Source organism: Synchytrium microbalum, assembly GCF_006535985.1.
Source record: "Synchytrium microbalum strain JEL517 chromosome Unknown SmJEL517_scf0029, whole genome shotgun sequence".
Lineage (NCBI taxonomy): Eukaryota > Fungi > Chytridiomycota > Chytridiomycetes > Synchytriales > Synchytriaceae > Synchytrium > Synchytrium microbalum.
The window spans coordinates 145891-169969 of NW_022158378.1; the positions used below are offsets into that span (position 1 = coordinate 145891).

The window sequence follows — 24079 nt, forward strand, 5'->3', positions numbered from 1 at the left end:
CAGCCAGCTCAGTCACAAAGTCAGCCAGCTCCTTCAAACGTAGTGTAGACGCATCAACAAACACACCGAGGGTGCCAAAGCCTACTATCAGACAGCCAAGTAGTAAATCACCTCTAAAACAGGCTACACCCAATACCGCGAAAAAGATACCCACGACCGCCACGAAGAATATTGGTGATGGTGCTGCTCCGAGTAACAGTAAGACAGCATCAAAGGCTACCGCATCCAAGTCGGTAGCATCGAAATCTACATCTACGTCGTCGAAATCTACTACCATATCAAATCCACCCACCAAAACTCCTTCCAAATCTGTAGTAGCAAGATCCTCAGCTGCAATTACCCCTGCTTCACACACATCTGTGTCCTTGTCTCCACGACCGTCCGTATCTTTGTCACCTCAGAAACGACAACGAGAAGAAGAGTCCTCATCTTCGGAAGAAGAATCGTCGTCATCATCTGAAGACGATGACGATGAAGAAGCAGGAGAAGGCGAACAAGAACAAATGGTCGCAGTCACAAAACCAGCAGCACCAACCTCATCCGCCCGCAAAAATGCCAGAAAAATAATAGAGGAGGTTGACGAAGAAAAACAGTCAACTGCCGATAATCCAGCCCATGATAATTCAATGGATGTCGATCGGGATGCTTTTGAATTTTCTGGAATACAAGATGAAGATGATACAGGTCACGGAGCTGAACGGCCTAGCAATGAGGGTGGCCAAGAAGGTGATGCATCTAGTGAAGGCGAATCTAGTGAAGAAGAGGTTCGACCTGCCGTCAACAAGGGCAAATCGAGAGCTGAGCCGGTAGGTAATTTCAAAAAGTAGTCTTTGCTTTTTTTGTCTGGCTAAACATTTTACAAAACTAGATAAATGAGCATGTCACATCACCCAAGAAGCCAACTAAGGCCGGTACTGAGCAGTCTAAATCTCCTATGAAGGCTAAAAGCAGCAGTGGTAGCAGCAAGAATCCAATTCGTCGTGTCAATAAGAACCCCAAAAGGACGAAAACGACAGAGTCCACCTTGGTTAAGGATGAGTTTATACCAAATCCTGGTGATGGTCTAGTTGTGGATGAAAATGGCCAACGAAGGAGTAATCGAAACCGTTATAGTCCTTTGGATTGGTGGAAAGGGGAACGTGTTGTGTTGGGCAGGCGAGAATCTGGTACGTCATGTTTCATATCTGCGATTTTTGTTGGTCGTGGGTTACGTACAAATCTACTTGCTCTCATCTGACTAACAGAAATTGCACTCAACCCTTTCTAGGGTATTGCCCGGTCCCTGTTGTAAAAGAGATTATTAGAGTACCCAAGGAAGAACCAGAAATCAAACAACGTAAACCTAGGCCAAAGACCAGTAAATCGTTTACACCTAACGATGAGGATGTTCACGAAGGTGGCGGATCATCGTCTGGAGCAGCTAAAAGATCCAAATCAACAAAACTTCCGAGGGCTAAACCTACGCATGTGCTTGCTTACGATTATATCGATGAGGCTGAAAAGCAGACTAGTAAGTGTGTTTGTCGTTACTGGTTGCTTCCTCTTGGGGAAGCATTTCGAAGTTTGGAATTGTGATTTTACTGTTCTATCTAATCTGATATTCAATTTTGTAAAACAGTGGTTGGCGTGAATCCGGGAATTGTTGAAATGAAGCCAGTACAGAATGCCGATTTCCTATTTACGAGACTCTTTGACGAAGGACAGTTCATGGCGTCTGGTTTACTCGTCTTGCCGCCAAACACTAGCAAGCCCTCGAAGAATTCAGCCAATTCCTCCATGGTATTTACCGTCACGGATGGTGAAGTCGATGTGACTTTGAATGGAACACGATTCAGGATTGTTGCTGGTGGTATCTTCTTTGTGCCAAGACGTGAGTATCCACCAAATAAGCCGGGGCTCTTTTCATCGCTATGTTTTGACGTTTTCCCCCTATTCTTGGATGTTTTTAGAAAACGAGTACTCATTCTTCAATCCTCTCAAAGACGAGGAGGCACGAATGTCCTTTGTGCATTGTACAGAAATCGTTGTTGCCGTCGCTGTAGACTCGGCAGACAGTGATAAGGATAAGGATCCAGATACGGGAGCTGGTGGTGCTGGGTCTAGTGGGTCGAATAGCAAGAAGAATAATGCTAGAAACGGCAACAAGGTACAGAAGACGAAAAAGACCAAGGGGCGTTGAGAAGGCACAACAATTACTAGTAGGATTGCAATGTTGTACCGTTGGGATTGCTTTCCTTGGGCTTTTGTATGCTTATTCTTGTTTATGAGGGGAGACCTGATAAAATATATTCATTGATTTTTTGCGCATGTAACTGGCGTGTGGTTATGGTGTGTGTGAAGCATACAGTTTTAGCAACTAGACAGATTTTTTTGTTTATGAGATTCTAGATGCTTAGAAGAATTAAATACCATGTATGCTAGTCGTAAAGGTTTTGTACCGATAGATTCAAACACGATCTTCTATAAACAAACAAGGCTCCGAAAACGTAGGCTCCCGATTTGGCACCACTAAATACCAATGATACTCCAGAATAAACCAAACTAGCAACCTTGCGAGACTTCGAGGGCAGTTTGGCAATAAAAGACTATCAGAACCCCATAAAAATCCACCCAACGTATCACTACTGGAGACGAGGGTTTTTGAGGCCACGAAGCTGAGAAGCCATACGAGAATGTACGTGCACGGTTTTTTTCTTGCATTTCAGCAACAATGACAACACAGCAGGGCACATACTGCGAGCACTGAAAGCTTGATTCGGTGTTATTCATGTCTGCATTCTTTCTTTAGCAGTTGGGCTTGACCTGTTTTGTTGATCAGTTTGGGGATTAAGCAACGAAAACCCGTCTAGCGTGTACATACTGATTGACACTCAGAGTGACGTGGACCCCATAAACCAGGGTATAGACGAGAATCACTAGGACTCCTCTTTTGCGTAGGTAAAAGAAAATCATCTCGTCAGACCAGATACTCTGAAACCAAGTAAACACCAAGTTCATCATGAGGATGAGAAGGCGCAACCCATTGCAAACCATTCGACGGGTGCCCTATTCATCCAGCCAAAATGATGCGATTGATAAACCAGCTGGTAGTCCTGAGCCGTTTGTCGTTTTGCATTGACAAAAAGACGACACCAGTCTGCATGATAATTGTGAATTCAGTCACGACCACCAGTTGAAGTAAATATCTGTGGGAAGTCATATGTAAGCTTTTCAGCAAGAAAGTCGAATGTTCTTGTGAATCGGTATGGTTGGAATATAATTTTTCTGAACAAAAAAAAAGAGTACAACCAAGAGCTGCAGTTTACTTGAGCGTAAACAGCACAGTGCTCAAACCCTCACGAAGCGGATGTCCGACAATCACAGGAGACGGTATTTCAATATAACTCTAGTGCCCGACCGGAACGTCATGTACCAGTAACAAGTTGGCATTCTTCACTGTTAGGCCGTAGCCATAAAGTATCTCTCAACGACGTGACGAGACATTCAGCTTGTTCGACAACAATAAAGACAAGCTCCAGGAACCACCTAATATCCATTATTCGATGCGTGAAAGGTTGTTCATCTCTACTTGTCCAGTACGTGAAAAGAAGAATGTAAAGGCTCAATGTATTGTTTGTTATGATGGTTTTGAGCAAGATGCAAGATGGTGTCAAAGTCGAGGTTCGAGGAAAACGATTTTTACATCATGAATGCTATGATTTGAAGAAGGCCATTGAATCTGGAGTCAGAGTCAGAGCCTGATTGTTAGTTTTAATATCAATAGATAGGAGTGGTTATTCTTGTTAGTAAGAGAGGGATGTGCATAAGTCGGTGTAGTGTTTCTAGCTGGCTAGCTGGCAGGGGATGCGTTTAGAAAAGGTTGCTAATGTACGAATGTAGCTTGTCTTTAAAAATAAATAAATCTGATCTGTATATATGTCGTGACGCGTCGAAAAGGTTCAATTTACCAGCGAAACTTCGCAGAACGTATTGGCGTCTTTCAGACGCCTTCAAAGGTCTGACCTTTTTCTATGTCGTATCAGGGCAGTTGGTATGGACCGAGAATCCAAGTCAAACAAAAGAGAGTCCAAAACATATGAGCGACACAGATTGAAAACGAAAAATAAATTTATCAACTTGCTTCTAATCTACACTGCGATAAAACCAACAACCCTAAAAACAAATGTCCCCTTTGCTTTTCTATCTCTCACAATCTTGTCTCAGCGACGACCAGCTCCCTTCTTAAAATTGAATTTAACCTTTACAGCATAACGAATCTTGGCTTGATCGGTCTCATACACGATATGTTCATCCTGGAAAAAACAGCAGGAACGAGATTACCAGCTATTCTCGATAACTAAAGAACGACATCGCATTCCTTGGCCGAAACTTACATAAAGCAATTCACCCTTTTGACGACCAAAGCTTTCTGGCATCTTCTGAGTTGCAACAGGACTAACACGGGTTGATAGGATGTCAGTGAGAAAGCATCACGGTTGGATACGGGACCAAACTACATACCCCATAGGAATGAGCAAGTTTGGATCTCCAGGATGAGGAATCCATTGAGAAGGCGCTGATCCACCGATACCTAAATCGGACGCAGTAGAGAACCAGAAAGTTGGAGAAATCCAAACACTTAATTGCGAAGTCTCAATACCTTTGGTTGAATGTGTCCCAGCTGGCAACTTTTCAACATATTCAGCCTTGATTCGTTCATAAGGTTCACCAAGTAAAACCTTCAAGAAAAGATGACTGTTTAAGCTTGGGAGAAAACCACAATCTTCGAAAACTCCTTGAATGACATACTTCAGACAAGAGGAGAACTCCTTCGGGTTGCTGAGCATGTGCAAAACAATAGTTGGCAGACTAGATTGACAAGAAGGAACAATTAACAAACGACCCTTAGGTTAACATGTCAGCAACAATAGCTGAATTCTCGCCTTGGTGACAAGATTCGCAAAGTAAATCCCTTTGCCAAACATGTATCCTATTTGAAATGTACTGTGAGGTTGAAACTCTTCTGACTAAAAAAATTGAAACTCAACCACAACATACCCGTCGAGGGCGCTTCTGGCGGCGCGATGAGTAATCCCTTGGAAAAAATACCACCAAAATTCGTCAACCTCGACCCATGCCAGAGCAAATGACGTACTCCAGGAATACGTTTCGTTGCTTTTGCAAACCGTGTATCCTCTCCTTCCCTTTTGACTTTGAAGATATCCAAGACCTCAAGACTATATTCCTGGTGCGTTGGCGCATGTGTAGAGGTAGTGCATTCAGAAATCATGTTGAATATATCAGAACCACGTTCAATAGGTTCCAATTCAGTCTTGAGAGAGCGGTAATGAATGTCTATCGGATCCTCATCAGTATCACCTTCTCCAGCCTGGATGATTTGCTGAACGATTTCCATTTCAGATAAGGTGTCGAGAAGCGTGATTTTCTGACGGACGGCTGAAATACGAGAATAAGAACCAAGAGCCAACGAGGGGCAAGCAAACAATAATACCTTCAATACTGTCAATGACAACAACTTGATTTCGTCCAAAGTCATGTGGAATGAGGGAGTAGAACTCATTGCTGAGATTCACCATTTGCAGTTTCGATGAACCACCACGAGTCAAGGATCCAGAAGGTTCGACATCAGTCGCTGGATCAACGACAGTACCACCAGGCACGACTTTTGACAATCGGTCGAGTACAATATACGCTTTTTTAATTTGACTTTTGCTCAACTTTCCCAGAGGCATCTTTTTGGCATCAATCTCGAGTTCAGCTAGAGTCTAATTCATGATATGTAATGAGTAAACTTGTGGGTGTCTGAATGATGTCGTCGAAAAAAAAAATTCCAAGCTACAACAGAAAGACATATGTCGTACATTTTTGATCATTTGGACATCAAATATCATCTTCATGAGATCCTTGACTGGTGTAGGCAAAGTGGACTTGCTACCTGCTACAACATTTGACTTGCCAAAGTCCTCGTCGACATGAGTTTCAACCAGATTATATTTGCCAGGAACCTAAGTGTCAAATATCGAATGCCCGTCAGATACAGCCTCTTCTTCATAAATGCCAGATGCTCTGTTTTCTGACCTTGCGGAATACTTCACCAAACTCGTTTCCTGTCTTGTCAGTATAAATTTCATTGAAAGATTCAATGAGAGCTTGTTTATTTGGATGTTGAGCGACCTAATTGAGGAGAATAAGATTAGCATAAAGATTAAACACCGAGATTTGGTTTTGTCTTACCTTATTGGAGCCTTGAGTTGTGTTTTGACGACCCCTGCGAAAAACAAAAGAGTTAATACAGCTCACATGATAGCAATTCAAACCCAACCTTACCATGCTGTAAACAAGACACATTCTCCACGACTTGAATCAGGAATCAAGGCTTGTATCTTATAGTACGAGTTCTGGTTCTGAGATATATCAACCTTGGTCAGAGACACTGAGTAAATGAGTCCTTGCTCACGCAATACGTGATGAGTATCAGCGACATTTGATTCAAGTTCGATTGGAATTCCATCCTTGACACGGAGTTTGACCTTCTTTTCACCTCGTTCTTCTTCAAGATTCTGTGGTTTGGAATTATTTTTTAAGAATTGCACTGTGATACGTTCTCAATGTTAAATACATACACGAGGGCGTTTGCTGCCTGCCGATGGTCCCGCCTCTTCGTCTTTGCGATTGTGCTTCAAGAGGTACTTTGGTACATTGTACTTCAACCTCTTCTTTTGTTCCGCACAGTCATGAATCCATTGGACGTCAACTACATCAATACCAGCTTCTTGTGCTTGTACGACCTTTGATTAAAGGAAAGATGATACAGTCAGACACTCAAACTCAGTACACAAAGCAAAAAACTACATTTCATGCACCATGTTCTAAATCAACAACAACAACCACCATAATACCTTTGTAGACGACTTTTCAACGTCAGCAGCATTGGTGATGAGCAAAGTGACTGAAGCATCAATCTTCTTCGAGACAGTGCCACCATTTTCCTCGACAATTTCACCCAATGCAGCATGAGTAGCTCCCAGGGTGCCACAAAAGGCCAACACCTTTTAGTGGAAAAGTTAGATTATCAAGCAGAAAAATGGATCTGAGCTTAAAATCTGTGGCTATACCTTTCCAGCCAAAGGTTTGTCAGAGTCAAGTTCAAGCTCTTGAACTTTGGCTCGCAATTCCACAGAAGTCATCATCTTGGAAACCGGACGTTGCTGAGTGACCTGACGAGACGAATTGAAGATTAATTTTCCAAAACACTACAGTCTCTATGCACGGAGCGATGAAAACTCACTTGTGGCATAAGACGAGGAATCGGATTGAAGATAAAGTTTCGAAAGTAGTCGACTTCAATATCCTGGACTGTAACAAATGGTGACAAGACAGGAGTGTCTGACTTTCCAATACATGGTCCCCAATCATGAAAGACAGGACTATATATACATTTGAGGGTTTGTGAGTGCACTTGATCTGCGAAATCAAACGACGTTGACCATACCAGAAATAATGACCAGGAGGAGAGGTATATACAAGACGACTAGAGTTACAATCTGTACACATCTGTGCCACACCAAACGTCATAGCATCAGACAATGCAGCAAACAAGAGATCATCGTCCGATTTTGCAATGTTGATATTGTTGGCGGCCAATAATTGCTGGAATATGGCAATTCGAGTATTCCATTTCCCTCTCATTTTGGGACCAACAGCAGCATTTATTTCATCACGGATTCGATGTAAAACTCGAGCTTGAGCAGCATAAGGGCTTTCGTTGATGGGAGTAGCGGCAGTAGCGACTGAAACATCCGTCTTGACTTCTGGCTTGACCTCCATCTTGACATCATCGTCGTCATCAGCACGAGCTTTGCCCTTGCCCTTTGAGGTCTTTGCTTTTGACTTTGATTTTCTAGGTGGAGGTGCTTCATCGTCTTCTACGACTATAACCTCTGGTTCTGGTTCACGAGCTGTTGCTGCCTTTCGACCTCGTTTCGTCGGACGAGGTTTATATTCAGCTTCTTCATCAATTGTTAGGTCAACACCTTCATCTTCATCATCAGACACTGGAGCCTTTTTGACACGTTTCTTGGGTACTGGAGTTGGTGGTGCATCGACTTCTTCTTCTGGTGCTGCAGGAATAGGCAATCCAGCGCAAAGAGAATTGATGACAGATTCTAAGGATAGTTGGTAACTGAGAATTCCGGGATGTTTTGAATAAGTTAGACTCACTTGCATAATCTCGTAAATTGTCATATCCATCAAAGTCAGTTGGTGCATTCACCTCTGCTTTGTGCATCGAGAAGAAACAAGCAGGATGATGCCATCCTGAAAATGAAAGGGAAAAAAGGTCAGCCTACATATCTACGACATCCCGGGAAGGATCCACCAGCAAATACGCCTCGAAACTCAACACCACACCTGGAACAGCACCACTCCATTTCTCATTCTCACTGAGTACAGGAAGCGATAACCGCAGCTCTCCTTTCTCCAGTTTTTGTTCACAAACTCGACATTTTGCTCGGCTTGAAGCAGCATATTCGGCAACAAATCCTTGATCTCCAGTAGGTTTCTGATAGGGTTGAGCAGCAGCAGCTGGAGAAGAATTCACACCACCTGGGAGCCCAGTGAGAGCTGCTTCGACGGTTGCCATGTCATCAGGTCGCAAATTATCGAAACCTGGAATGGCGGCAGCGACGGGAAATCTGGATTTTGCCTTTCCGCGTTTGAAGTAGCATGCTGTTGATGGAAATGATGGCAGGTGTGACATGGCGATGAATGTACAACGACTTGCAAAAGTGGAGCTTTACCAAGATGATACCATCCCACTCCGATATGATCGCTGTTAGGAAGAGCATAGTGTTCGCCAATACGGACAGAGCCTTGAGCAATAGTACTTTTGCTAAGAATGGTCAAACAGTGTTAGGTCCTTGCAGACGATGATTAAAACTGACGAGAACAATCAGGGAACTGGTATGAAAGAACAAAATTTACCAAGATTTGCAAGAAGCGCGACCACTTTTAGCATACTCTAACACGACATCTCCAGCGTTCATGTTGACAAGATGTTGATGCAAAACACTCTTTGGCGATGGATTCTTTTTAGCTCCAGTAGTGACGAATCAGCGTATCTACTTGTGATGTGTATGACCTGACTGAGAAATCAAGGGGTTAAAAAACGCTTGTCTGATACAGCATGAAGTGTCAAAACAACAAATCGCAAGCTTTTAACACAACAAACGATGGCAACGGGTCTGATGTTGTTACCTGGTTGATATATATAGAAAAGAAGGCCAAAAGCTTCGCTGCTTTTATTCCTTGTTCGAGTGGTTCTCTGGCAAACTCACGCTGCGAAACCCGATCAGAAAGTGACTGAAGCACATTAAAACTTGTACTCGCGACGTGCATTTACGTGTAAATGTTTACAAATTTAATATGGAATATGGAATTAGGAGTTGCATTTCGCGATACATCCATCAAGCATATCTTAAGAAGACCGTAAGAGACTCATAAAATGAGTACGAGAAGCTGAGAAACTGAGAGATCACTTGAATGTCTAATGCAAGAATGTAAGAGCCAAAACGTTGCAGAAATTGTCTTCTTGTGTGTTGGTGCTTTGGAGAGGGGCTTGTTTTCGACAAGGTGACCCTATTTGCGAGAATATAAGTACCGTTACATGATGTGACTGGTTAAGTCCAGAGAATTGTTAGCTTGATTCTTTTCTATCTTCATTTGGCTTCTATTCGCGAGTCGCGACCAATGTCGGCTCAGGTTTTTTTATGCGAAATGTGGAACAACTACACCTTTTATTCAGGCTCGATCACCAGTATCAGAAAATTCATGCCAAATTTTCTGGCCTTTTCTTTCATTTGCTGAGCTCCAATGACTGGTTTGTGTTGAATTGCGAAAACCCTTTCCATTCGGGGCTGTAGTCGTTTCGCCAGCAGATGATATGACATTCCGTAAACCGTTCTAATATGATTCATGTAAATTTCTAAAGTTGGCCGGTTTGTTAGGAATCACGGTGGAGCTGGAGTTCTGCGATGTGAAACCACTGATTGTGACGGAAGAACTTCATGTCGCTAATGCATCTCCGGCATAGATCCGGTGCATAATATAACTTTCGTCATTAATTCCCCTTCGACAGGAACAATGCTGCTCAACGGTTTGTTACACTTCCGAAAAGCAACCATTCTCGAAACAACTTTCCATCAGTTTGCCTGCTTCCAAACCTATATGCAACTACTCTTTGTCATCATCAACAATCTCATAGCCAACTCATGAAAAACAGTAAAGAGGGTAACTGAATTATTAGGGCTCAAAATCCTAGTAGCAGTATTGATGCTGGTAGCAGCAATGAACAAACCACCGTTGTGATTCGAATTCTTCTCATATTGAAGCAAAGAAAAGGTGAAGACTGATTAGGCCTTTTGTAACACCATCGCTTCAGAACGTCATGTCAAGATTTGCTGCAAGAGTGTTCAGGGCTTATGTTTCACTGAATGTCGTTCTGTTGGGTCAACCCTTCTGAATCAGTACTTTGAGCAGGTCCAGATATGTTCGAGCGAATGATTCGTCGTTGAAATCCTTTGAGAAGATACGGAGAAGGCACCGGCCTTGTAATGTCCACCGTCCACCATAATTTGAGAACAATGGCCAGACAGTTTGTTTGCGTAAGAAGGGCACAGAGTCGACCATGACGTTATTGAAATGCAAAAGGCGTCACATCAAATTTCCAACTGAGTCCATCATCTTATTCAACCAAAAAATCGACCAGAATGTGTTTAGAAACACTCTGAAGAAACTCACAAGAATCCAAACACTTCCAATTTGTGTTCTCCACGTGTAGGTACGTGTAAATCTATGGAATCTTGAAATTTCGTTGGTAAAAAACTTTGGTCTTGTTGTGAGGCTCTGGCATTCGCACGTTTGACTTTTGGACACTTTGGAGCAAACAGAGCAAACAGGAAATAGACATGTCAGTGCGGCTACTCTGTGTAAATGGCAATGTTACCATTCGGCCAAATAATCTGGAGCCACTGGTAGGCTTCTTGACTTTGCTCCAAGACATTCAAGTAAGTCAGAAAGCTCAAATTGGACGTGCCAAGCTGTGGTTGTTGTTTGATTGATTCAAACTTGAAACAAGAGAGTCGTGTAATTATTCATAATCGTGTTATTCTGTTCCCTGTGGCAGTTGGTTAGATCTAGTCGTGGCACTGCCTGTTTATCGTTTGATTGCGCCGTGACGTTTATCGTTGGATTGTGCCGTCATTATATAAACTTTTTGAATCTTACATCTTCAATTGTTGGATCTGACGTTCCCGATCTTAGGCGGATACTACTGTTATCTCATGGCTTCCTGCTGATGCCCTGAATGCCGTTGAACGCGAGATTTACAAAAAGATTGACACAAGGACAAGAGTCTGTAAGTTACTGTACGCTACAAATTCCTTGTTCTAACTCTTACACGGCGTTCCTTTCACGACCTAGCTCCTGAGGCCAGTGCAAGGAGCGATGGCGTTGCCCTTGTTACATCGCCACTGTCATTATTCTCCAGCCTTGATCATCTGATATACGTGCCAATACCATCCTTAAAAGGATTCTACGTCGAGGGTGAATTCACAGTCAACTCGAAAGGAGGTGCTGTCTTAATAACACGTGTAGAGGTAGCCCTAGTTGGTGGCGAAGACAGTGACATCCCAGCCTTTTGGTTTGACTCTGAAGATGGAATTCGGCCACCGAATCCTGAAGCCGTAGTAAAACTCTTAAATGGCTGGATGGCTGCTATCGACTTGCAGCTAGTTCAGTCTTCAGATACTCCTAATCTATATGCAACAAAACCTCTTGGCGAGAGACAGGCCGCAATACCATTACCGTATCGTGCACCAGAATTGAGGAACAGGCAGGGTAGAGTTAACGCATCGAATTCCACCACATCTGGGTCTAGTAGCAGTAGTGGTGGTTTGGTTGTTCCTTTTAGTGGAGACCAGCCAGCAAGAGCACCATCGCCTAATACAGATCGAGCATTACGAAGTTTGGCTGTTGGATTAGGCAATCTTGGACTCTCAGTTGTTAGAGATGTCGCAGGAGCAGGCGCTGCCAATGTGAGTGAACGTCTTTCTTCGTTCATCACGTTCGTTTTCCCATGCTAACGAACTTACTTAGCGAGTGCAAGAAGCCGGATGGGGAATACTTGAAAGGTTTTCTAAAGTCTCCCAATTTGGCAAGGCCCGTGCTGGGGAGCTGATCTCACATCCACAGTTTGCTCCACTACTGCCACTTGTCCCTCCCAACATACGACAATCCATACTCTCGTCACGAGAGACATCAACAATGATTGAAGAATATCAAAACGCTGGTGACTATCTAGCAAAAGTAGCCTCAGAGTTCAGAAGAGATGTATTAGGTGTATCGCCATCAAATGCTCCACGACTCAAAGGTCCTATTGATACAAGCTGTGATTATGAGAACTTGGCTGTGAGCTGTGCACCAACTTGTCTGTTCGTTTTTTGCTCTCGTCGCGCGTGTGAATTCTCATCACCATTTGATACTAGATTGGACTCTCGCATGGACGTGAAGAGTTGGCTGTGTCTGCTGATAGGTGGCTTCTATTATATGATAATACAGGACGACTACTGATAGATCCAATGACGCTTCGTGAGATGATATACAACGCTGGATTGGAAGATGATGTGAGGCCGGTAGTGTGGATGTATATGTTGGGAGTTTATCCATGGGCGTCTACTGAGAAGGAGCGAAATGAAATTATGGAGCTGAAAAGGTATTGCAATTGTCACCTTGTATCGCTTTTTTTGTGTCGATGCGTTTGACCATTTCTTTTCTTTTTCAGAGCTGAATACGAAGCAATGAAACGAGAATGGACAATCATACTAAACGATGTTGACAAGGAAGATGTGGCCAATGGTGTACCACCAGGTCAAATAAATTCGAATGCTCAAGCTGGTGATGAGCGGGAAGACGGTGATGTGTTGTCGAAGTTGAAGGAAAGGCGGTATCGGATTGGTATGTGTCCCAGACATGAATGACCCAGGTCTCTGTTCTTGTTTTGGTTGTCTTTCCTCGTTACCCAATCATTGGATACATAGAGAAGGACGTTGTACGAACTGATCGCACGGAAGCCTTCTTTCAAGAACCCAAGTCACCATCCTCTCCAGTATCAGCTGATGGTGAAGAAGGTGCTGTACCATCTGGTTCGCAATCTCCTCCAGCATTATCACCAACAGCCCTTCGAAAAACACACGCTGGAGACAAGAATGCGAATCTGTTGCTTTTGAGAGATGTGCTGATTACTTATACAGTATATAACTTTGAACTTGGTATGTGTCTTGCTGTGTCTGCCTTTCATATCGGTGTTCTCCAGTTTTAACGTGAGCTGTTTTTCTTTTTTGCCAAATCTAGGTTACGTTCAGGGAATGAATGATCTCCTGGCTCCTATACTAGCAGTCACAAGGGATGAGGTACGAGCTGCATCGTTTGCCATCGCATTCACAGATTTGAAATCTCACAGTCACTTTTGTAACTAACAGGTGCAGGCGTTTTGTTGCTTTGCCGGATTCATGAATCGTGGTGTCGTAAGTCGAGAGCTCCTCCTTGCATTGATGGGTTATGGCTTTGTTGTTTTTTAACCCCTTTTAAACCTCATTGTTTTCTCAGCAATTCAACTTTTATCGAGATCAATCTGGAATGCGAGCACAATTACGACGGTTGGAACTCCTCCTCAAGTTTATCGACCCATATCTATATCATCATTTGGTTGATACAGATTCCATTAATCTGTTTTGTTGCTTTCGTTGGATTCTAGTTTGGTTTAAACGAGAATTTGATTTTGGTGATACGTTCAGGCTCTGGGAGGTATGTGGATGTAACTCCTTGGTTTCTGAAAACCATCTTGGCTTCCTATCATAGCTTTTTTTGGTAATTAGACAATCTGGGCATGTCCATACACGAAACACTATCACCTCATCGTCGCATTTGCAATTATAAATGAACATCGTCGAAGTCTGATAACGAGTTGCAAAGCATTTGATGAAACCCTCAAAGTGAGTATTTGCTAAATCGGTTTTTCTTTTTTTGGCTTCAAATTGAAAATATCTCATATTTTCAACCTAGTACATCAACGACCTATCTGGCAAAATCCCCGTAGAGCCAACTTTAGAACGCGCCGCGGTCCTCTGGCAAGTCTTTTTCCACAAAATGTCAATCGTAATGATGGACAGACTCGGTATCGACGTCCACTCAAACTCTAAAGTATCTCCATTATCGCCCGACAACACCCTTGATGTAAATGCCAGCTCCAGTCAACAGGCAGCAGGAGGATATGGTACATGGGGTCCTACTCAACACCCAAACTCACCGCCAAAGCAAACTGCACCTGTTGGGCCAGGGAAAGCTCGCATGTTGAGCAAACCTGTGAATAAAGAGGATGAGTTGAGTGATGAGGAGTTGTTTGAGCTCATGTCGTTGCTCGAAACGGAGGGTAGTCGGTTGCCTTGATGCGTTTTATGTATTATATTATGGTGTAGCATTTGGGTCAAATAGATACAGCTGTGGTTTTTGGTTATTATATACATAAAACAAGTGTGTGGGGTTCTTTGCGAATCCTTGGGTATTTTTGCTATATACGATAAATGTGGGGGCGTGGGGTATCATGAGGCTACAGCTGTGAATTCCTTTTCCATGGCTAGAAACAGAAAGTTTCCAGAATGAGAAAAAAAAACACAATCAACCAGTAGTACAAAAAAAGCTGCAGATGAGAATACCTTCAATCCTCTTCCTCACAGTAACACGTCTAATCCTCAACCGTCTCCACTGCAACTGTCTATTTATCTGCCACAACAGAAAGAGAAATCCAACAATCACGACCAGCAAGCCCTCTCTCAAGCTGGCGGCAATGATTTCAGGGATGATGAGCGTCGCGTCATAGTATGGGCATACCGTGTTGCCTCCTACGACCCAACAGCCTTTTAATGATACCGAGTTATAATCTGGGAAGGTTTTTGTTTCAAGATTGTCGTGAGGACAAATATTCAGTGGGAATTTTATTTAACAAAACGCTCACCTATCCACAATCTATCAATGTTTGGAGTGTTGAGGAGCACGTTGTGTAAGTGTGTCGCTTCTATTGGTGATCTGGGTATAGCGAATCGGTATGTTGCGGGACACAACGAGTCACCGTTCCAGTAGTATTCTATTCCGTCTGGTATTGTCCACTAAACAAGAATGACGTGAGTAAAGGCAACAAATCACCGATGATTGAAAGTACAAAACGGTGGCAAAATTAACTGTCTAAGAAAAGAGACGAATGGGGCTAACAACCAAAAAACCCTTGAGATACAAACAGCTAATTAACTTACGTTATATGGATTCGTTATCGACCGACACGCAACAGGATACCGCACATCACAATCAGCAGCCGCCCATCTCCCGGAATCTTTATTCATAACAGCACACCGACCCTGATTACTCGGCTCAGCGACTTCCCACGTCCATATAGTACTCGCTAATGCATCCATTGAATAATTCTGCGTAAATATCGGCGTAAACCCACATTGTGCTACATTGACCAGATTCGTGGATGTGAATGGCGTCGTGACTGTATCCGTGACACTCGCAAACGAGTACGATAACGCACTTGTTCCTTGCGCGACGGGGTAATAAGGCGAATCAAACCCTCCTGTGCCAATCATCGATATACCTGTTGTAGGTCTCGAGCAGTTGGCGAGCGAGCCTACAGCGTCTGTGGATAGGAAGGATGTTGAGCCGAGACTTGCGGATGAGAATATTGTGTTGGCGTCTATGGATGTGTCGTATCTGGTTGCTGAGATGGTGTTGGATCCGAATCCGACTAGCAGTCGTTTGCCTACAAGAGTTAGATATTGACCTACAGGCCACCCGTTCGTTGTTGAGGTCTTGTTGGTGGTTGCGTCGAACGTTGTTACATAGTACGGGCTGATAAATCCCCAGCTGTTGTTGATATCTGCTCGATCACTGGCTAGATCTGCGGGCGTGTACATGGATGCGTTGCCAATAATGCTTAGCAGCGACGATGATAGTGTAGTTGTGCTTGCTGCTGCATTGGAATTGGGCGTCACTGCGAGATCGTTTAGATTAAGTATCAGGAACACTACGTTTGCCAGTAACTGTGTCGACGTTCCATTCAGCCAGGTTGAGAACTGGGGTAGTAGTTGTGGAAATGTTCTAATACTCTGTGAGCATATGTATCCGTTAATGTTCACATCGGCTCCTGAGGGTGATGGTGATGGACTACGTGTTGTAACGGTGGCTGTAGCTGTCAGGGTGTATGTCGTTACTGTCGGTGATGGAATAGCAGATGAATACGGCTGAGGGCACATCTGAAAGGTCTTCTGTTGTGCATCCCTAGCAAAGAAGGAAGGATTTGAGTTTTGACTTCTGAAATAGAAGTTGACCAAATACAACCAATGTAGTAAGCCCCAGCAAACGTTACCAATACAAGTCCAGTATGAGCCGCTGATACTTGACAGACAGAGGTGATGTGATGACATTCAGCTTCGCTGTCGAAACCACATGTGATGTGAAGAGACTCCCATTAAGACTGACACCATACCACAGTGCTCGATCTATTGGGAGTATAGACGAGATATCTCGCTGGTTCAATAAGCTATTGGCAAGCTAGTGTAAGGTGTTGAATTCGATTCAGGTTAGCTTTGATTCCAAAATGTCAAAACCCCGTCAGGAAACTTTTAATACCCAGGATGCATCTGTGGCGGCTGTGGCTACATTAAATATGCCTACGACCAACCAAAGTAAGGTCAGCATCATATTACATCGAGCTGCGATGGTTTTATGAGTCAAGGTGAAAGAATAGGCAGGAAGTTTGGAAATGACGATCTGGCCGAAGAAGAGCGTGTCGGGCAACCTTCGTGACTAAGTGAAGGTGTATTCATGATGTTTGAACACGTTTTTTCTTACTTTGCGGTTAGATGGAACGTTGTTTTCTTGTGATGTGCGTCCAAAAGTCCAAACGAAACTTGAAAATCCCACAATAGCCATATTAGCTGCCATACTGCCATATCACTCAGGCAAAGGGTACATGGCGTACTTTCTTGTCGGCACATTAAGGTCCTCGATGGGCGTTAATCAATGGGCACCTTTGAAAGGCGTATGTGTTCGACTACCTACTACGTGTCGATAACCGACACTTCTAAAAAAGCAATAAATAAATCCAGTGTCTTCAATGACGACAGCGAGCAACTAAACAACAGGAACCAATCAATAAAGGTATCATAAACTGTATTGGTATAATTATCTCCCCTTTGTTTTACTGGCAACTACAACTACTACTATAACTGGCCTCTAAAAGTACACTACCTGTATTCAGCACGATCACAGTCTCATTAAGGTGCGTTCAAGACATCCTTGGGTGGCAACTTTCCGAGGTAAGATGGCAAGTTGATATCACGGTTAGCAATACGCGTCATATAGTCCGAAAGAATCTTGTTCTTCATTCCCATCAGGGCGGTAGCTTGGATGGTGTACTTCCCGAAGAAACATCCGACAGCTATGGTCAAGAAGGAGTGCGGTTTTAGATTTATGGGTGTAAAAGAAGGCACTGTAGTTGATCACAGTGACAACGCTTTGGCTTACCAGTCTTGGTACCAATTGAAATCACTTGTCCCATAGGTTTCGTCTGTGCTGGGATGAAGCCTTCTTGGCCTTGTTTAATGAGACGTTTACCAGCATCAAGCCTCCAAATGTTTCGAGCAATACCAACACCCTCAGCAGTACCAGCATAGGCCAACTTTTCTTCAGGAATATTGGCAACATCACCACCACAGAAAATGTTGTCAGAGTTTACGACTTGCAAGTATTCATTGACCTGTATACAAAAGGGACGCTGGAATCAGAAACAAAAAGATCTTTTGGCTCTATATTCAGAGTAACACATACCTTAATGAAACCAGAAGCATCAAGACGATCCTCAAAAGCTTCCTTCATACTACTAGAATTAGGTTTGGGTCCAGTAGCCAAAAACACACGATCACAAGTCCAAGTGGCACCAACTGAACTCTTGATGATCTTGGTAGCCGATTCAGCACCGTTACCACGGACTTCAGAGTAATCAACGATACGTTGGTTCAAGATAACTTCGACACCCATCTTTTTCAATGTCTTTAGTGCCAATTGTTGAGCACGTTTTGGGCATCGTTTAAGGAGCTTGGTGTTACCGTCAATGAGGACAATCTTGCGGATTTCGGTAGGTGGAAACTTTTCAGCTATTTCACCAGCGATTTCGACACCAACTGGACCACCACCGACGATGACGATACGTTTTGCTTTTTCAAGAGCCTATTGATTAAAGAGTTAGATTCAAATCATTCAGTCGCCCGATACGATGCAATAGCATAACAAAATCGTTTGATATTGAATCAAGATTATGCACTTACAGCATATTCACTCTTGAGTTTCTTGGTACGGTAAATAGTAGACAAGTTCTTGCCCTTGATGAACCCAACAGAGTACGTGGATCCAGTAGCAACGATACAATAGTGGAAAGGGATGGTTTTGTCAGCAAGCTTGACAGCGTTGGGCAAGATGGATTTCACATATCCGAGTTCGAAACGACCATTCTTGATGTATTTGGTGTGAGCGACACGGATGTCAATTTCTGGTTTACACATTGCGGCGACCATTGCAGGGGTGAATTCGAAGTCTGAAGAGTATAGAAGCGTGTTAGTTTCATGAAGTGCAACCTGAGGCAAAAAAAAACCACCCAAGAGCTGGTATCTTACATTCTTTGGAGTCAATGAGGGTAACATGGAAGTGACCAATGCGATCGAGAATCATGGCAGCATGAGTACCACAGAAACCACCTCCAATAACGACTACGTGTCGTGGTCCAGATGGTTGCTTGGTCAAGGTCAAGTCCGTCATAGAACCAACTTCGAAGGAAGGTGTGAAACCTCTAATAACGGGTAACTAGAAAAAGGATATAGTTGTGTGAGTCCAGAAACATAAAAAAAGGTCAAACAATAAAGCAAAAACCCCAAAAAACAAAGTAGAACTTCATACCAAAGCCTTATGGATTTCTTTCTTGGTTCCTTCCAGCTTGGCCAACCAAGAATTAACATCACCTTCGCCATTTTCAGCCATCTTAAGAGTTCCTCGCAAATCATCATAAGACTTTTGAGACAAGTTCAAATCCATTCCACCGTTAACATCCGTAGGGTTCGTGGTCAAGAATTCTTCACCGATTTGACGTAATTGTTGCAAAATCAGTGATCGTTTACGTTCAGGGTCGGGTTCAGACTTGGCAGCTTGTTCAGCACTGCGAATAGCAACAGCCAATTCAATAGATTCTTCTGATACTTGGTTTTGTGAGTTGGTGTCGGTACTCTTGCGACGAAGGAAGGTCAGGAGCGTGTCGGATCCGAGGAAGTCATCCAAGACATCATCTTCGTCTTGGACAATGGGTGACAAGACTTCGATACTTCCCGGAATGGCAGCAATGGGCGAGGCGGGTTTTTCGTATGATTTACGGCCGCTTTCAAGATCGATACCACTTGGTTGAGGTTCAATGGGTGAGGGCAGCTTCACAGTTGCGAGCAGATTGGGATTGCTTCCCATAATGCTTGCTGCAAGACTGGCAGACGATGAAAAGACTGGCATATTTTTTGTATACTAGAGTTTAGGAGAGTAGCTGGTAAGAGCAATTTAAAGTTGAAAACCTATTACGGTTGTGTGCGGGAAAGACGTAGGAGTCAGCGCACCTTTGTTGCTTTTGCAGGGTTGGGGATGTGACCAATTTTGATTGCCCCTGACTTCTAGAAGGACAACCCTGCAACACTGCGTCGGATATACGAGGGTACGTTGTTGTGCCATATCAAAGTCGTGGAAGTGTTTGGCTGGTACGTGTTCAAATGCTGTAAAGTCGTAATAATTGCCGCAACAAGATATTGTGAAAAATCTCAACCCATTCCAATCCCGAGCTGTATCTTGCTTGGAAAACGCGCTCATCACGTTCATTCTTGATACTTGGCCTTGAATCTTGAATCTGCGAATCCTTATTGGTAATAAACCAGGTTTTTCAAATCCAACATTTGGGGCTGACGACGTGAAATGACGAGTGCACCCTAGTCAAAAGTGTGAGGTAAGGAGAGAAATCATAAAACAATCGGTTGGAAGAATTGCATAGTACATTGGCCTTCGCCTTCACTCATCATCGATAACTTTTTCGGAAGATCATTTTCAACCCCCAAGCTTTGACAAAATGGAGACGGACGGGACTTCCTTCCGCTCGCTCATGCTCCGATATTTGAGAGTTGGGCCAAACGTAGGTTTAGCTTGCTTCCTCCTTGAACCTCCTGTGGTTGACTAACCGACATTAAAAGTTGGTTTTGCCAATGATTGTTTATACTTCCAGAAGCAATCAGATGTGGTTCACAGACGCAATCTTTCAGGTAATTATTATATTATTTTTCGTTTGATTTAAAGACTTCGCTCGGTATTTTTCTTTCTTAGAATCAATTTGCGATCGACAAACTGACAATCCTATAACAGCAACTATTGACAGTCCTCGCAGACATCATTCGAACATCAATGAGCAACAAGGACTCTATAAAAAGAGATGTTGGAAGGAGTGTTGGAGAATACGTCCGGAATTCAGTCTTTCAGATGATTTATACATTCAGACCAACAGAAACTCGACATCATCTCCTACTACGAGATACAGGAACATACAAGGGATATACAGTGTATTCATACACCTTGATGCTGCTCATTGAACCTCCAAATCGAGATGGTCTGCTACCAGACTTTTTCGGATTGGTGGATTCCGTAAGAGGTGTAGAAGTCTCAGGCACAATCACTACAAAAGAGTTGGAAGCGAGGAATGAAAACATAAAGAGGCTGATCCCTGGGACTGGCGAAGCTTCTTCGTCCACAAACTTTGACTAGTAATGCTTGCATCTTTCACTCCGTAAACGTAAAGTAAATATTGTCGAAATCGCCGTATATAAACCATTGAACATAGCTTCCAAGTATACCAATTTTTTTTCTCTCAACTGATTGATAACAAAAATGGAAATCTTGGTGTGTCTCAAGTAATGATTAGAGCTTGGCACCAAGTGCACGGGCAGTCTTCAATCCTTGTCGGATACCGAAATCCAACCTAGAAATGATGGAGAACAGCATGTCAGCGTTCAGCATCCTGCGTACGTCAGCCTTGAAGCCCACAGTTCAGTCATCTTCAAGAAGACGAACATAACGACGACAAGAAAAGGAAGTAGTAACGAATACATACATGATCTCTTCTGAACCTCCGGGGATGGCAGCACCTCTAACACCTCGGTACAAACGTTCAACGATTCCACCTTGACCACCTTTAGTGTAGGCTAAAGGAAACAAAAATGAGGAGAACTGTCAATCATTTGACCAACTCGTCGTGTATTTTTTTTTGGTTTGGCCACGGAACACGTACCAATACCACCCATGATTTGCGAAGCTTCACGAGCGCACTATTGATGAGAGACATCGTGGTTAGCACGAGATTTATATTACACCCTTTTATCTATTGATTGTGGTCAGACTTACAAGTTCGTATGTCACGGAACCTAAAAAGAGAAAAGGAGAAAGTTAGTAGCGGTCTATAGTGAATTTCTTCAAAAGCGGTGTTCACATTGAGCCTTGAGGAGCTATGAGAAGGCAAGGCTGTAAAGTCAGTAAATGATCAAACTCGGACAGAAAGAACTGAAAGTCCACTCAAATCACTTACAGCAATAGCACCACCCAATTTCAAGTCGGCGTCGCTCTTATCCATCTGATAGATAACTCGCTGGTGAGCAAAAAGCTCGCAAAAGGAGACTGAGAGGCGTTGATCCTACCTTGTCCCATTGGTAGCATACCAATTCCAACCATGATTGAGTAGCTTCAATCATTCGTGCCATGTGTCCAAATTTCTAATTGTGTGAATTCATCATGAGGGAGCTTCAGAGTGACTTTTTTTTGACACGATGGCATGCTGCAACTAGGCAATCGCGGCGAAAGGCAACAACGACGACCAAGAATACGTACGTTTCGGATGACACCGTGCTCAATCAAGTATTGACCGAAGGTCTTACGCTTGTTTGCGTATCGCATAGCTTCTTCGTAACACATTCTAGCAGATCGTGGGGTACCCATGCAGATACCGAGACGTTCCTTGTTGAAGTTGAACATGCTAAAGGTGGCAAATGGTGGTGAGTCCATACATAATACTGTGTTTCTCTAGCCGAGGTTTTTTCTGTTTTCCATCACTTACAGGATCTTGAATCCCTTGTTTTCTTCACCCATAAGATTCTCAACTGGGACCTTAACATTCTCAAAGGTCAAGTACGAGGTCCCAGAACCTGTTCCAGCTTGAGTTGGGACGCTACGGATCTTGAATCCTGGTGCACCTCGTTGGATCAAGATGACAGACATTCCAGCGGCTGCGGATCCAGGCTTTCCAGTTCGGACGGCGGTGACGAACCAATCCGCCCAAGTTCCGTTGGTAATCCACTTCTTCTCACCGTTGACGATATAGTGTTTTCCGTCTGCGGTTTTGACTGCGGTGGTCAAGATGTTGGCAACATCAGAGCTAAGAGGCATAGAAGAATCAGCAAAAAATAACAAATCTGTGGTATAACTGCCCTTTGTCTGTATCCTACCCGGCATATGGTTCAGAGATAGCCAAAGCAACAGTGATTTCACCCCTCAAAGCAGAGGGTACCAATTGCTTCTTCTGGGCGGCAGTACCAAAGTTCATTACTGCGGGTAATGCGATGGAAGGGCATAGGGTCAAAACTGAACCAGCAGAGTTGGAGCAACGACTGAGTTCGTCAGAGACGACCAACCAATGGAAGGTATCCCACTTCTCTCTTGGAATACCACATGGTGGTTCATATGGAGCATCTTTGGGCTGCGTACAGTAAGAAGACAGGTCAGTTCGGGCTCTGTGGCTTGACCGTAGTAAGGTCAAAACACATCACAGCTACTTTTGCTCAATGCCTATAGCCAAGGCTACACGCGACTTGACATACCCATGGAGCACCAGAGAAACAGGCCAATAGACCACGTTCACCCCATGATTTGTAAACGGACTTTGGAATAGAACCAGCAGCTTCCCATTCTTCTCCAAAAGGCAACAATTCACGGTCGACAATCTCACGGATAAATGCTCGCAAGACCTTGTGAGACTCGTTGTAGTAGGGCGACTTCCATCCTTGGTACCAGTTGGGGTCACCGTAACTACACCAAAAAAGCATTGAGCTGTCAAGATTACGTTCCGTGTCACTAGGTCTAACAGTACGTACGGGATCAGTTCACCAAACAAGTCAGACTTGGGCTTGGGAGCTTCCTTGTGAGCACCGTCCAGTTCACCAATTTGTAGCTTGTTTCCGTAAGAGGCCATAACGGCGGCGACTTTGTGGAAGTTGGCGAAAGCTGTGGTAGCGTCTTTGCCAGCAACTGACATCAAGATACGCTTTCCTCCTGGATGTCCGTCGAGGAAGTCGGTGACACTAGAATAAAGGAGTTGCAAAGTATCAGACACAACGTCCTTTGATGTAGAAAAAAGTGTGTTTCGTTTGAAGCTTGGAATTGAGTCGTTGCCTCTTTGCATTGGCACTAAGAACAACCACGTCCAATACAGAGCGACAAATAGACAGTTACAGTTCTGAAGAGCTCGTGCGCTCACACGCGGTTCGAGACTGGTCGGGACTCATCAACTTACTCGTAAACTAAAATTGCCCGAAATTGTGTGTGATGTGAGTAACAGACTTCAACGACCGAGGTTCCAGACGAATGCTAAGTTTTTCATACCTTTGTCATTGATTATAATCCAACAGTCATCTTCATTGTTGTGTTTGGCTACTTCAGCAATAGAGTATTTGGTGGTAACTGCTTGAGTTGCCATCTTTTTGATTTAAGCTGTCAAGTAAGGTTAGATTAGCTTGTTACTGTGCTATGGTACGCCTCAATATAAGACTGAATGGTACCTTTGATTTCTTTTATGACTGGTGATGATGCCAAAAGTCAGTGTTGCGTATTGCAAAGAAACGGAAGATTGCAAGAA

The 24079-nt window shown here is 43.6% G+C and overlaps 5 protein-coding genes across 5 annotated transcripts; 2 read left to right on the top strand and 3 right to left on the bottom strand.

Moving 5' to 3' along the window:
* Positions 1 to 4199: 4199 nt before the first annotated feature.
* SmJEL517_g04376 (uncharacterized protein) lies at positions 4200 to 8758 on the bottom strand (the record flags this gene model as incomplete). The annotated part of the gene is made up of 18 exons (XM_031170304.1): positions 4200 to 4292; positions 4374 to 4434; positions 4501 to 4570; positions 4640 to 4718; positions 4789 to 4848; positions 5135 to 5436; positions 5492 to 5765; positions 5862 to 6005; positions 6079 to 6174; positions 6235 to 6268; positions 6328 to 6560; positions 6624 to 6788; positions 6900 to 7049; positions 7116 to 7217; positions 7289 to 7427; positions 7493 to 8165; positions 8221 to 8316; positions 8410 to 8758. The coding sequence occupies 18 exons, from the start codon at positions 8756 to 8758 to the stop codon at positions 4200 to 4202; spliced, it is 3120 nt and encodes a 1039-aa protein (XP_031023753.1).
* Positions 8759 to 10964: 2206 nt separating this feature from the next.
* Positions 10965 to 14502, top strand: SmJEL517_g04377 (uncharacterized protein; the record flags this gene model as incomplete). The annotated part of the gene is made up of 12 exons (XM_031170305.1): positions 10965 to 11063; positions 11320 to 11413; positions 11479 to 12092; positions 12154 to 12465; positions 12543 to 12769; positions 12839 to 13011; positions 13095 to 13325; positions 13408 to 13466; positions 13536 to 13580; positions 13663 to 13860; positions 13932 to 14048; positions 14119 to 14502. 12 exons carry the CDS (start codon positions 10965 to 10967, stop codon positions 14500 to 14502), a joined length of 2553 nt encoding a protein of 850 aa, XP_031023752.1.
* A 152-nt stretch (positions 14503 to 14654) lies between these two features.
* On the bottom strand, positions 14655 to 19656 carry SmJEL517_g04378 (uncharacterized protein; the record flags this gene model as incomplete). The annotated part of the gene is made up of 11 exons (XM_031170306.1): positions 14655 to 14689; positions 14769 to 14993; positions 15068 to 15218; positions 15363 to 16386; positions 16475 to 16659; positions 16738 to 16778; positions 17635 to 17866; positions 17938 to 18336; positions 18435 to 18700; positions 18780 to 18966; positions 19060 to 19656. 11 exons carry the CDS (start codon positions 19654 to 19656, stop codon positions 14655 to 14657), a joined length of 3342 nt encoding a protein of 1113 aa, XP_031023755.1.
* Positions 19657 to 20257: 601 nt separating this feature from the next.
* SmJEL517_g04379 (uncharacterized protein) lies at positions 20258 to 20943 on the top strand (the record flags this gene model as incomplete). The annotated part of the gene is made up of 3 exons (XM_031170307.1): positions 20258 to 20320; positions 20379 to 20447; positions 20548 to 20943. 3 exons carry the CDS (start codon positions 20258 to 20260, stop codon positions 20941 to 20943), a joined length of 528 nt encoding a protein of 175 aa, XP_031023754.1.
* A 153-nt stretch (positions 20944 to 21096) lies between these two features.
* SmJEL517_g04380 (uncharacterized protein) lies at positions 21097 to 23920 on the bottom strand (the record flags this gene model as incomplete). Its single annotated transcript, XM_031170308.1, has 14 exons — positions 21097 to 21157; positions 21290 to 21380; positions 21467 to 21503; positions 21580 to 21599; positions 21665 to 21680; positions 21761 to 21805; positions 21870 to 21944; positions 22060 to 22204; positions 22286 to 22603; positions 22674 to 22924; positions 23046 to 23253; positions 23319 to 23525; positions 23738 to 23744; positions 23827 to 23920. The coding sequence occupies 14 exons, from the start codon at positions 23918 to 23920 to the stop codon at positions 21097 to 21099; spliced, it is 1575 nt and encodes a 524-aa protein (XP_031023693.1).
* Positions 23921 to 24079: the final 159 nt, after the last annotated feature.